Consider the following 15410-nt stretch of genomic DNA (forward strand, 5'->3'; position numbering starts at 1 on the left):
GTTGTCTAACGGTGATATGTTGAAAATGATCTTGAGCAAAGGATTCGATTGTGGGAAGCTAGCCGAACAATTAAAGCTTTATTCTTTGGATCCGGAAGTTGAGAAGTTGGTAAGTAAAATGGAGATGAAAAAATTCACAAGATTAGATGTCAAGCAAATTGAATTGCCCCCAACTCACACAAAATTGCCGCCATCCCTTGTTCAACCACCCGAATTGGAATTGAAGGTCTTACCTCAACATTTGAAGTATGCTTACTTGGGAAAGAATGAAACCCTTCCGGTTATCATTTCAACTCATTTAACCGAATTCGAAGAAGAGCAACTCCTCAAGGTGTTGAAAGAGCATAAAGAAGCCATGGGTTGGACGATTGCGGATATCAAGGGTTTGAGCCCCTCCACTTGTATGCACAAGATCTTAATGGAGGATGAATGCAAGCCAAGTAGAGACGCGCAAAGAAGGTTAAATCCGCCAATGATGGAAGTTGTGAAGAAAGAGATATTAAAGCTTCTTGATGCGGGGATGATCTATCCAATCTCGGATAGCAAGTGGGTGAGCCCGGTGCAAGTCGTTCCAAAGAAGACGGGAATCACGGTGGTCGAGAACAGCAAAGGTATGATGGTCCCCACTCGTGTGCAAAACGGGTGGAGAGTATGTATTGACTACCGCAAACTCAATGCAAGCACAAGAAAAGATCATTTCCCATTGCCTTTCATTGACCAAATGTTAGAAAGGTTGGCCGGGAAATCTCATTATTGTTGTCTCGACGGGTATTCCGGTTTTCACCAAATCCCGGTGGCACCGGAAGACCAAGAAAAGACGACATTTACATGTCCATTTGGTACTTTTGCCTACCGGAGAATGCCATTTGGATTGTGTAACGCCCCGGCCACTTTCCAACGTTGTATGGTTAGTATCTTTTCGGAATATGTTGAAAACATAATCGAGGTTTTTATGGATGATTTCACGGTATATGGCAACTCCTTTCAAGAATGTTTGACTAACCTCACAAAAATTTTAAAAAGATGCATCGAAACAAACTTGGTTTTGAATTTTGAGAAATGTCATTTCATGGTGAGTCAAGGTCTCATTTTGGGTCACATTGTGTCAAGAAAAGGAATTGAGGTAGATAAGGCAAAAATTGATGTTATTCAAAGCTTACCTTACCCGACCTGTGTTCGGGAAGTTCGTTCTTTTCTGGGCCATGCAGGTTTCTACCGAAGATTCATCAAGGATTTTTCAAAGATAACGAGACCAATGTGCCAACTCTTGCAAAAGGAGGTCGATTTCGAGTTCAATGAGACGTGCAAAGAAGCTTTTGACAAGCTCAAAGAGTTGCTTACATCCGCTCCCATCATGCAAGCACCAAATTGGGATCTCCCCTTTGAGATCATGTGTGATGCAAGCAACTATGCGATAGGCGCCGTTTTGGGTCAAAAGAATGGGAGGGCCTCCCACGTGATCTATTATGCATCAAGGACACTAGACAATGCTCAAAGCAACTACTCTACCACGGAGAAGGAGCTATTGGCCATAGTGTTCGCCTTGGAGAAATTTAGACAATACCTACTTGGTACCAAGGTCATAGTGTATTCGGATCACGCAGCACTTAAGTACTTGATGACGAAGAAAGATGCAAAGCCGAGACTCATCCGGTGGATCCTACTGTTACAAGAATTTGACTTGGAAATCCGAGACAAGAGTGGATGCGAGAACCTCGTTGCCGATCATCTAAGCCGGATCATTTCAAATGAAACTCCTCTCCCATTGCGGGACGAGTTTCCGGATGAGCATCTCTTTTCCCTTACTCAATCTATTCCTTGGTATGCCGATATCGTTAACTTTTTAGTCACAAAAAGGTATCCCGACACATTCACACGTGCTCAAAAAGACAAGTTGAAAAGTGATGCAAAATACTATGTGTGGGATGAACCTTATTTGTGGAAACATTGTCCCGATCAAATCATTAGGCGATGTGTACCCCAACAAGAGCACCAATCCATTTTGCAATTTTGTCATGAATTTGCTTGTGGGGGACACTTCGGACCTAGCCGGACTTTGAGAAAAGCCCTTGAATGTGGATTATTTTGGCCAACCATGTCACGCGATTGTTATATGTTTTGCAAAAGTTGTGAGCGGTGCCAAAGAACGGGAAACATTTCGCAAAAGAACCAAATGCCCCAAAACCCAATCCTTGTTTGTGAAATTTTTGACGTATGGGGGATTGATTTCATGGGCCCATTTCCCGTGTCATTTGGCAACGCTTATATTTTACTCGCGGTTGACTATGTTTCTAAATGGGTTGAAGCCAAAGCCACAAGATCGGACGATGCCAAAACGGTTATCGAGTTTTTAAAGTCTAATGTTTTTGCGAGATTTGGTGTGCCTAGGGCTTTGATTAGTGATAGAGGGACGCACTTTTGCAACAAAATGATGGAGGCTCTATTGAAGAAGTATCACGTGACTCATCGTGTCTCTACTGCCTATCACCCTCAAACGAATGGTCAAGCGGAGGTCTCGAATCGTGAAGTGAAGTCTATTCTAGAAAAAACGGTGAACCCGACAAGGAAGGATTGGAGTTTGAGACTTGACGATGCCTTATGGGCGTATCGGACCGCTTATAAGACCCCGATTGGAATGTCGCCCTTCAGATTGGTTTTTGGAAAATCTTGTCATCTTCCCGTCGAGTTAGAGCACCGAGCATTTTGGGCGGTCAAGAAATGCAACTTCGACGTAGACGAGGCGGGAAGGCATAGGAAACTTCAACTCCAAGAGCTAGAAGAATTGAGAAACGAATCCTATGAAAACGCAAGGATTTATAAGGAGAAAACGAAGCTTTTCCACGACAAGTCCATCACCCGGAAGAATTTTGAACCGGGACATAGGGTCTTACTTTACCATTCACGGTTGAAGCTATTCCCGGGCAAATTAAGATCAAGGTGGATCGGCCCATTTGTTGTAATAAAGACTTTTGACCATGGAGCGGTGGAAATCCAAAGTGAAGAAACGGGACAAATTTTCAAAGTCAATGGGCACCGATTAAAGCCATTCTATGAAGGTTTTAATGCAAGTGTTATTGAAATCATCCACTTGGATGTCCCGGTGTGTTGAACCAAGCTAGAAGGACGTCTCGCCTAAGACGTTAAAGAGGGGCATTTTTGGAAAGCTTTATGCTTTCATATTTCTACGTTCGAATAAAGAAGTTTTGAAAATGTTTTGATGCAATTTTTGAAGTCATTTTTGAAGAATCCAAGAGTTTCTAGGTGTTTGGGGCCTTCCGAATCAAGAACTAGTGAAGAAAACGAAAAAAATCGCAAGCCGGGACTGCAACATGTGCGCGACCCGCGCATGGGTGCGCGGCTGGTGTGCGCGGCCGGTCTTCAATTCGCAACAAGATCAAATCCCGGGACTGCAACATGTGCGCGACCCGCGCGCCCCCTCTGCGCGACCCGCGTGCTTCCTTGACGATCATCCCTTAATTTGTTGACCAGCTTTGACTTTCGTTGACCAGGTGGTTTAATGAGTTGACCAACATTGACCGGGTGTTGACCACACTTGAATATGGATTGAAACCTCCAGCAACTCTCCTTCTTCATTTCATTCTCTCAAAACCCTCTCATTCTCTCTCAAACTCTCAAGAACACATACACCCACTTTTCACAAAAATTTGATTTCCCGGAGTTCCACCGGTCGGAATTCGACGAGACCACCACCATTCTTCACCATTTTCCGTGCTCTACAAACCCCACCTGAAGTTTACTCCGATCCATCGCCGGGTTTAGGGGCGCCACCACCACCCACCTCGCCACTTTCCGGCCATTTTCCGGCCAACTCCTACCACCTCTCGCAATTCCGACACCACCAAAGTGTTTCTTTTTCGGGGATCTTTACATCTAACCAAACAAAACCTCAAAATCTCACAAAAAAAATTTCCAAAATTTTTGAGCCACCACGAGCCGCCGCCGGATTTTTCACACAAATCAAGCTGAAAATATCCGTTCAATGAACAAGTCTTGCATTTAGGCACCCACGAATAACCAAAGCTTGGGGTGCACGGTAGCGGATTCCGGGTTCAAGTTCAATTTTGGGATAAAACGGGTATTCTCTTTCCTTGGTTTTTATTACCTTGCATTGTTTCAATTCAGTAATTGCATTCAATTATGCTTTGGAAATTGCCTAAGATCGTTAGTTGTTGCCCGGTTTATTTGGAAACATTGATTTGAGAAAGGTTGAGATTGGTTAATTTGTTTGGAAATTTGTTCAAAAAAAAAAAAATTGTTTAAACTTTGGTTGGGATTTCCTCATTTTGTCTCGTATTGCTGCCGAATTTTTGTTGGGATTATCAAATTAACCAAGTGTTGTTGTTGGAACAATTTTACATTGTCAAAAGTTGGGTGTCATTATTTCTTGGATTTTTTTTTGTGTTCAGTCTAAAGATAGTTGCATTAATTTGAGAGTGGTGAGGTGAGGGATTACGTTGGTGCAGTTGTTTTTGATATTGTAGGTTTCGAACATGGGCAAAACCACGGCTCGGACACGCACCCATGGATCATCGACCGATCCTAACCCGCAAAAAGATACCGCCGGTCCATCACGCAAAGCAGCCGGTAAACGAAAAAAAAGAGGAGAAGAGGGAAGCGATCCTTCCCTTACAAATGCTGAAATCAAAACCTATCGCTCCAATCTTCGGGGTCGCGCAATCCGGCCGACAAAATTCTACCATAAAAAGTCCATGAAAAAGCTTGGGGTGCATGATGGTGTATACCATTTGTTCATAAAACTCGGTTGGCGTGGTTTTCTTCGACTTTGTGACAGAACTTACGAGGAACCCACAATGGAATTTCTTAGCACATATGCACGAGATGATGACACGGAAGTCCTCACATTCCAGTTGAAAGGGGAGCATCATAGACTCACATACGCAGAGCTTGATTCTATCATGGGTATAGACGATCCGTTCCGCATCAGCCCCCAAAGTCAAGAGTACCAAGATTTTCTGCGTTGCCCTGATGCAAACTTCTGGATGCAAATTTCCGGTCTCCCAACCTTCAACCCAAGCCGACAGCGAGCCAAGCACATCGTTCACCCCTGTTGGCGAATTGCTCACCGAGTCCTTACGACTAGTATCTTCGGGCGTCTCGAGCCCGGTCAAATCAACAGATGTGAGCTATTTTTCCTCCGAAGCATGAGGCATGCACTCTCCCTCAGTTTTTCAGGCTTCTTTTTAGACAAATGTGACTCCATACGCCAACGTTCCTCAGGGGAAATTTTCATCGGGGGACTCATCACGATCATAGGTCGAGCCGTCGGCCTAGACTTCCCGGCCCCCGAGTACATACCTGTCGACACCCCACCGAACTTCCTGCTAGATTGTGATACTCTCATCCGGATGGAGATGTTGCTCGATCGGGGAGCACGCACGTACAATTGGTTAGACTCTGACAAAGCCCCGGTTTACATCCTGCCAAGTTGGATCGGTTCTTCATTCGATACAGACGACCCCGACACTTGGCTTCCTCCAGATCAGTTGACCCAAGCAGGTGTATTCCCAGAATTCGGTGATGATGAGGGTGACGATGCAGATGAACAAGAGGAAGAAGATGAAGAAGAGGACGATGAGATGCCCGAAGCTGAGGACCATTTTGACCAGCCTTCGATGCAGCAGCCGATGTTTCAACATAATCAATTCCAGGCCCCTCCACATCATTTTGACCAGCCGCATCAGCAGGAGGGACATGAAGTCCCACCATATTTCCCTCCCACGTTCTTTGACCAATTTGCCACAATGTTCTCCACGGTGCAGCGTATCGACGCCCAAACGCAAGAGAATTCGAGAGCCATTCTAGATGTGGCAAGCCGTGTTGATCGATTGGAGCAGTCCTCCTCTCACACTTCCCGCCAGCTCCAGGATATGTGGGACTACCACCATCGCCACGGGCATTTCCCGCCGCCCGACCCCCCGATCTAGGTCCTTTCTGCCCTTTCCTTAAGCATTGAGGACAATGCTTGTTCTTAAGCTTGGGGTGGGGCATTTCCCTTTTTTTTCTTACTCTTTTTCATGCATTTTAATTAGGTTGCATAACATTTTAGATTTAAGCTAATTTTCATTCATTTTTTTTAAAATCCAAAAAAAAATTATTTTTTCTTTTTCACCTTTTATATTTTTGCATAACATTTAGCTTAGGCATTAACATTCATGCATTTTTGTTGTCTGTTTATTCTCACCCCCTGGATGCCATGGAATAAGTTCACAGTTATTGTATCATTATTGGTCCAGGATCTTGTTGTTATCTCACCCATCGAACCGGGACCACTAGCTGCAGTTTGGGATCTCATACTTGGGATCAGATGCTGGTAGCTTAAAGGGGTAAGTGATCATGGACAGGTAGTTTTCATGAAGAACTATGCATACAATACTAATGACTGTAGGATATACTATAGCAATGGATGTCTTAGCCTTGCGGTCACTACCGCCGAGAGGATCACACTTGATCACGTTTGAACCGTTAGGATGAAACACTAGTGCTTGTCCCCGAGTAGAATCCATATTCGGTCTCTTTGCATCACCATATCTTTTTGCGATTTTCTTAGGATTTTAGAGAAGTCTTTTAGTCCGCATGTGGACATTTTCTTTATTAATAAAAAAAAAAAAATAAAAAAAAAAATAAAAAAAATTCACAAATTTGAAGAGGAGCTTGCATTATATATTTATGCTCCACACATGGTCATTTTCTCGCTTAGACCATTCGGATTATATTACTACCCTTTCGGTTCCACTTACACACTTTAGGAACCAAATTTTGAGTCAAAGGGTTGTTATTACATTATCTTAAAAAAAAAAAAAAAAAAAAAAAAAAACAAAAAACAAAAAACAAAAAAAAAAAAAAGGGGGGCAGGCAAATTCCCAGCTGCAGAAATCTGAGAAGGGTGGCCGGTTCAATTATTGAACTAAATCTTCCAACATTTTGGTCACCCGACGTTCGATATTCATTTATTTAGGAATGTTTTATTGTATATAGATCGAGTTGTTTTTCGCAAATTGGTGATGTTAGGGAGACTGTCGAGTCGGATACTACGGGAGGTTTGGGCCAACACCAAGTGAACCGATTCCTACAACGGTACCTGAGCGATTAAACCAAGTTACACATGAGAGAAACCGGTAAACGTGAGATCAGAGTGTACACTTAAAGAAGAGCTCCACCCGAGCCCATCCAACTGCTTTCTCCCTACTACAGATATTCTTCATTGTATGCATGTTCCATTGAGGCTGCGACTGCTCATCCCTCCTTACTCACCTAAAGGAGTTATCCTGGCTGTGGTTTATGGTACCATTGTCATCGGATGAAAAAGTTGTGAGATAGCAGCGAAATCAATTCTGACCATGTTGACTAACGTCGAACAGGTTCCATGGTTCTATCCATTCTTTTTATTTCTAGGGTAGTTCATCCCAAGTTCATTTAGTTTTGTCTTACTTGAGGACAAGTAAGGTTTAAGCTTGGGGTGATTTGATAGCTTCATTTTATTTACTTATTTTTATAGTTTATTTTAGTACATTTCATTCGCATTTTAGTTAACTTTCATGCATATTTTCCCTTTTGTTATTTTTATGACCATTTCGGGGTACTTTCTAGTTTCTTGAGCATTATTGCAGATTTTCTTGGAAACTAGCGGGGCGGCACTTTTGCGAGGCGATTGGGCTTGAAGGGAATTGGAGGTTTCATGCTTGATGGCTATGAAGGTGATTCATGGGGTGGACTTGTCAATTGCTTGAAGGCTTGGAAGAATTGAGCTTTAAATTTGAAAGATGCGGGGGAACATTCAAGCGTATGAAAATTATTAATCGGACGAGTTCACGAGCATTGGAGGATTTAGAGAGGTCAAATTGGGCTTTAAATGAAGAAAAACTTGAAGAAAATGGGCTAGGAGGTGATTGGATTCGATCTGGGCTAGTGGGATATGCTTTAGAGGCCCAAAATCTCAAAGGAGCCCATGTCAGGTACCACCCGCGCAACCCACCCGCGCAGCTGCACGCGGGTCGCGCAGGGCCCTGCAGGGGCTATTTCGGGAATCCTTCTTTTGAGCTATTTGAGGAAGGTTGGTGCCCATCTTTTGCATACTCTTGAACATCCGATTTTTGAAGATTATCTCTGGAGTTTTGGAGACTTTTGAAGGCCAAGAACCCTTGAAGAACATCATATTTTTACCTCTTGATTCTTGCTTAATGTTTGGTACAAATTTCTCTAACTTTGTTTCTTTGGGTTTAGCCATGCTTGGCTAAACTAATCTTGGTTGACTTTTGGTTAATCCTTTGAACTTTTGTTGAATGTTGAAGAATCCATGAACATGTTCTTAAATCTTTATGGGAATGTTTTATGTTTTAACATCTTATCACTACTTGTATGTTTTAGTTCATGAGTTTAAATATGTTTGTGGTGATTAGTTGGCTAATTTCTTGATTAAGTAAAGGATCTTCAAATTAGCAAGCAACAAATGATTTTTGTGTTGTTTTTGCTTCACACAATCATAAAAACATTTCCTCCAACATGGTGGTGAAAGCATTTGACCCCTCTTGGATTTGGTGACTTTTTGGTTCTTAATGCTAGTTGACTTTCACTAATTACATGCTATTTGGAATTAGTGACTTTGACTAAGGAAATTGTTATGAGCTTCTCTAGCCATTTCAACAATTAAGAAAAGTCTAGGTAATCTCAAGCTCCTTGGATTACTATAGCCAAATTAAGGATTTAAATCAAAGTATTGCACCATTGGATTCTAATGATATGTTCATCAAAAGTCAAAGTGAGGAAACTTTAAGTCAACCATCTTTCCCTCATTGGTTTTACATCAAACTCTTATTTTTGTTGCATTTGTCTATTTAAATCATTGTTAATTCTAGTTGTTTCAAGTATTTCAAAACACCAAAACCCCCCATTTTATTTTTATTGTCATTTTCAAGTATTTTTACAAAGAGATTTTTCATAGAGTTATAAATTGAACCAATCTCCGTGGATTCGATCCCTTTACCACTATACACTATTTTAGTGTGTAACATTTAGGGTTATTATTTGTGTTGGCCTCGACAACCACCAATTAACAACTCTATAAAACACAAATTCTTGTGTATTAAAAAAAAATTATATAATAGTCAAATTAAAATCACAAAAAAAGTATTTATGATTTATAAGAATATATTTAATATTATTATTTTCTTATATTTATCTTCAAACCATTTAAACCACTACGCTAAGATATGTCATTTACTCATTTAGTAGTGATCGGACGTCCAAGATTTGTCAATTGTCATCATCAAGTTCGACGACCGAAATCAAACGGAAGGAGGTAAAGTGTCATTATTTGAAAGAAAAGGCCCAAAGTGTAACACTTTCATCGCTCCGCTCCGCTCCATCACTTTAATCACTTGGCTTCTTCTTGTTCGCTATGGCGGGGGAAGGAGGAGGGGCTCTCTCGGAGCTGTATCAGAGATCGAAGCGGTTGCTGCTGAAAACTAGAGATGATTTGGAGAGAGTTGAGCGGCTCGAGTTTTCGTCATCGGCCGGTGCCATCGGCTCATCGGAACTATCAGTTGCCGTTAGGAGGGATATTTCTCAAATCCAAGCCCTTTGTTCTGAGATGGATGGACTCTGGCGATCCGTTGCATCAAAGCCCCAACGAGATCTCTGGAAGAGGTTAGTGTTCGTTTCCTAGTGTTTCTCTTTTTAAGTTATAATCTCTTAAATTGTATAATATATGATCTGCATTTTCCGTTACCTTTCCTTCTCTACGATCGAGTTCGAGTTCAATGTCGAAGTAGCAGAGAATTTCGAGATAGAGTTTGAGACCTTTAAAGCTTACGAATCACTGTAACCTAATTGCACAAAATTATCATGTTTCATTCCAAACAAGGGTATTTGTCCCAAAATTCAAATTCACTGATGAAGTATGTCGATCCTGTAACCCTCGAGTGTGGAATAGTCAGATTGTAAAGGACATTAAGAGCTTTGAAATGAAAACTTTATGAGATTTGATCTAAACTTATAATTTGGCAAAACACTGATAAGATCTGAAATGTGGCAGGAAAGTGGAGCAAGTAGCTGAAGAGGCCGATTCTTTGAGAGAAAGCTTAGATAGGTACATGCAGCGGCAGCAGAGAAGGATGCAAGAAGCACAAGAGAGAACAGAATTGCTTGGAAGAGCTGTATGAAAATCATCCATCCTATCTAATTTAATTCATTGTGATTGTGATATACCCTTTTAAGAATGGGAAAATTTTGACATCTCTTTTTTGATATAATATGAATTCATGTGGTTTAGAATGGAGAATCATCTCATGTTTTGAGAATCTTTGATGAGGAAGCACAAGCAATGCAGTCTGCACGAAACTCTTCTCGAATGTTGGAAGAAGCATCAGCAACTGGAGCTGCCATTCTTGCTAAATACTCTGAACAAAGGGAGCGCTTAAAGGTTTCTCTATTTTCCAAATTTCTTGTATTTACAGTTATATGCAGACAGATTCAGTGACATTGAATTTTTGTGCAGGGAGCTCAAAGGAAAGCATTGGATGTGCTCAACACACTGGGGTTATCGAATTCTGTATTGAGGATTATTGAGAGGCGGAATCGAGTTGATCAGTGGATTAAATATGCAGGCATGATTCTTACATTTGTGATAGTAATTGCTTTCTTGAGGTGGGTTAGGTGACCTATTTCTTATTTCTCTTTGACTTGAAATAGGGTTTGTTGTATTTTCTACTTATCTTGCTTTTATACTGAAAAGGTTTTTCTGGTTACCAAGTGCATTCTATGTCTAATCATAACAACTCATTATACTATACATAATATTACACTGAATTGACATAGTAAGCCACATGCATATAGAATCCAGATGCCATGTATTCACCTATCCTTTTTGCAACAGTAGCGCCTTCATCACCATGCTCTTCAATATCGATGAACTTGTTGAACAAGGTTCTTAGTACTATTCTATTAAACTTACCTATTTGTGTATCTAACACAATTATCAATATAAAATAAAAGGAAGATGATGAGTAACTTTTGCAGGTGGTTTAATGTGATGTCTTTGTGAATATGTTGAAGCAAAAAAGTGAAGGTCACCAAATTAAATGGCTTGCAATCCTAACATAAATAAAGAATCAAATATATCGTTACGGTTGAAAAAAAATTCCATTTACTTATGATTTGAAAGATCATATATTGTTATGGTTAGGAAGGTGGGTATTTGTGAAAACGATCTTATGAAATATCAATATATAATTTGGGTTTGGAAGGGGATTCAGGAGTGTATTTATGCAAAGATAAATCAGAGATATAATCTTAATTCAACCATCTAGTAATGTATTAATACAAAGGATTAGAAACGATTTAATCATAAATATATGATTTTTCAAAATGTTTAACAATCATAACAATATATTTGAAACGGCTATCAGTTGACAACGACTGCGGTGATACACCTCTAAAATCCAACAAATTGACGATGTTTGTCGAATATATGATGTTTTCTGTGTTCATCATTGACTTTCAAAATTATTTTATTCGTTAATCATTACATGAAGGAATTGATACACATTGACGTAGAGACCATTTAATCATGAAATAAATCATGGTGTACCTAATGAAATCATGGAGAACATTCAACTTGTATGTAAATTATTCATGTTACCGATGGAAGAGATTAAATTGTACTTGGAGGGTTTATTTCGACAATGAGGCTATCAACAAGATTCAAGGCCCAAAAAAACAAGTTTGTAATTGGCATTTGGCAAGACTGTTATCATTTGGGAAAATAATTGAGAAGAGCAATTGTTGATTTTGTTCATATTTGGTCTATTTTTTGTATGCAATGTACCATCTAACTTCTTGTTTATATTCGATATAACCATTTTGATCGGCTATCACCGGTTATTGAAGGTTTCTGGTGTCTTTGTCCTCTTCGGCGACTCTCCGGTTACCTTCTTTGGTGAGACTCCGACGAAACATGAATATTCTGACGAGTTCTTGGTAAATCAGATGTGTGATAAGGAGCATATCATTAAACTTCTATTTGTTGCATCAAAATATTGTTTAACTAGAATTCGCTGCTATTTTCCCATACGTCACCATCATCATAAAATCAACAGCAAAACACCATCCAAGAACAATGAAGCTTTGATTTTTGAATATTCCGGAAAACTCTGTGAAATTTGGATCACGTGAAGCTTTGATTTGCGGTTTCAATTTTAGCAGGTGAACTAGGGTTTCGATTTTGAAGAACTCAGAAGAACAATGAAGCTTTGATTTGTGGTTTTCGATTTTGTATTGGATTTTGAAGCTCGATTTTGTATATAAAATGTGTTCTTCGTGTGTGTTCTTCAAATTTGGAAACAACTTCATTAAGCTCGATTTTGCCATCTTGTACAAACAGTTTCTAGAAACAATATGTGGAAACTGTTCTTCAAATCTAGAAAGTTCTTCAAATCTGATAATGATTTATGGAACCCTTTATCTTCATTCGAGTTTAAACCCACGAAGTTGGAACTCTTCAAACCCACGGATTTGGAACCCTTCAAACTTGCTGGTTTCAAATGTGTGTTCCAAAAATCAACCATAGATGAACTTGAAATCTGCCATTGATGACCGAAATATTCATGTTTCGCCGGAGAAGGTGCTTGGAGAGTCGTCAGGGAGGACAAAGACACCCGAAACCTTCAATAACTAGTGATAACCAGTTAAAAGAGTTATGGTGAATATGAACAACAAATTAGATGGTATATTGCGTAAAAAAGGGCCAAATGTAAACAAAATCAATAGTTGGTTACCCCTTCAGTCATTTTCCTGTTATCATTTGGATCAATAACTCTTGAATGACTCCCCACTTCTTCTTTTTTCAAGATAAAGATATTGAAAATATATATTTTTTTATAGCCATACTGTAATTTTTTATTTTTTATTTCTATTTACGGATGACCGAAAAAAATTTAAAATAAAACAAAACCATGAAACTACTGAAAACACGAATGCATGCAACTAAATTTGTGTCGTAGATCAAGTAATCTAACATAAACAATTTAACTTAGAAAAACAACAAATGACAAGTTGATTTGTTGAATATATATATATATATATATATATATATATATATATATATATATATATATATATATATATATATATTCAGTTAAATCTTAACTTTGAAGTGATTGATCATGTTTTTTTTAAAGGTTTTTAGCACAGGAACACAACAAATTTTGACGGATTTACACATTTAGCCATTCAAGTATTTTTGTGTGTCTAATAGACTATTAAAGTTGAATTTTACCTATCAATTACACTACTATATGACCAGGAACAACCGTTTACTTGAGTGACTAAATGTGCAAATTCGTCAAACTTTATTGTGCTACAGTGCCAAAAATAAACCCACATATGTGAAGCTATGTCAGCATGTCACCCGTAAACCGGATACAATTTCACTCAAACCCTTAATTAATCGGTATTTCCTAACGTTAATGACCAATTGAGCACAAAAAATACTTGAGTGACTAAATGTGTAAATTCACTAAACATTGTTGTGCAACAGTGCCAAAACCCCATTTATTAAACAAAACTTTTCAAGTGTACGAGTGTTGTTTGAGCAAACATTGTTGGGGGTAAGTTTAACTAGATATTTCGAATTTTAAAAACTTAACCTATTAAACATGCTATGAGAGGTTATCATGATATTTTCTAAACACTTAATATAGTTCGTTACATTTTTTATAATATTTTTTTAGTTGATATATGTTTTATGAACATTCTACATATTTCTTACTCAATTTTGAATTAACTCCAAATTTTTTAATTGTTGTTAAATCTATTATAGAAGGTTAGAATGATATTTTTTTTTTTGAACAATTTGAATCTTAATGTAAATACTTTGTCACTTAATTCTATAGTAATGTAAATAATTTCTCACTTAATTCTACATTAACGTTTCTAAAAAATATATATAGAAATTATAAAAATAATTACAAAAATGCCACTACATGTCACAACCTTTGAGCAATTTGATCTATTTGATCTAATAAATGCTAAAGGTTTAACGATTCATACAAGAATCAGAGATATAAAAGATCTTCAAACTTCAAATGTAATATTATTGTCGTAAAGTTATTCCATTCCACCAATATTTATCATGTAAAACTAGTGTTATTCATAGGGGCGATATTCATAAGTGTCCGTAGAAATTTTTGATTTTTCGATTTTTTTATTTATTTTTCTAGCATTAGCAACACCTACTATGTATTTATGTGCCTCTGGTTATTCAATGTTTCATATTACATAGTCTTGGTCCTTCAAGTTTAAGATTATATATTTTTAGTTTATTTTAACTGATTCAAGTTTGAATTTATAGATTTTCAGTTATTTTAATTAAAATAGATTTCAAATACAAAATTATTTCAAATATATTTAAAAGTTCAAACGTTTTCAACTTTAAATACTTTGAAGAGTTTTCAATTGAATTTAAGGAACAAGAATTAGTTTGAATTAAAAAAAATATATGAATTATTTAGTTATTATATTTGTGTAATAGCAAATAAATAGGTATTTTAGAAAATATTAACAAGGTAAAAAGTAAAATAATTTTGAACGTATTTTTGGTATAGAAGTTTATGATACAGATCGGATGAATTACTTGCATCACTTTTATACTATTTTAGAAGTAGAAAATAATATTAGAGTTGGAAAAATGATACTATTTCAAATACAGAAAATAATATTAGAGGTGAAGATGGTCCATACTATCAATTTCTTTCTATTTGCGTGTGTGTATATATGTTTTATGTTAGAACTTGAAATATTATGTAAATTTCTATGTTAGAACTTTGGTATCGATTCAAGAATGGATTACAAAAATCATTCACAATTTCACATATAAACTTTAGAAGAAAACGGAATTCAAATATTTGATTCATCTTGAAAAGCTTTTTTTTCCTAGTTGAAGGATTAATTGTTAAATCAAATAAAAAATAACATGATATTGACAAAAAAGCTTTTTTTTCCTAGTTGAAGGATTAATTGTTAAATCAAATAAAAAATAACATGATATTGACAAAAAAAAATAGCATGATATTAACGAAAATAGACATTGACAAAAAAAAAAAAACTCAAATGGAAAAAAAAATAATGTTATTTTTTATTTGAGTAACAATTGAATGTGTTAATTGTTAAATCAAATAAAAAATAACATGATATTGACGAAAAGAAAAATTCATTATGATATAAATGTTATTTTTCATTTGAAACATAATTACATAAACTTATTATTTTTTAAAACAAGTATAAAAAAAAATCAAACTTAATTTTTTATTATTTTAAAGTGAAAAAATGTAGTATTTGAATTTCTACTATTCTTTAACCAAGCTTACCCGAGACGC

General features: G+C 37.4%; 1 protein-coding gene across 1 annotated transcript; it reads left to right on the top strand.

The window, feature by feature from the left end:
* The first annotated feature begins 9366 nt into the window (after positions 1-9366).
* Positions 9367-10784, top strand: LOC111899778 (membrin-11). The gene is made up of 4 exons (XM_023895623.3): positions 9367-9684; positions 10073-10193; positions 10310-10459; positions 10535-10784. The coding sequence occupies exons 1-4, from the start codon at positions 9437-9439 to the stop codon at positions 10694-10696; spliced, it is 681 nt and encodes a 226-aa protein (XP_023751391.1). The 5' UTR covers positions 9367-9436; the 3' UTR covers positions 10697-10784.
* The last annotated feature ends 4626 nt before the right edge of the window (positions 10785-15410 follow it).

This window comes from Lactuca sativa, chromosome 2, assembly GCF_002870075.4.
Source record: "Lactuca sativa cultivar Salinas chromosome 2, Lsat_Salinas_v11, whole genome shotgun sequence".
In the NCBI taxonomy this organism is placed as follows: Eukaryota; Viridiplantae; Streptophyta; class Magnoliopsida; order Asterales; family Asteraceae; genus Lactuca; species Lactuca sativa.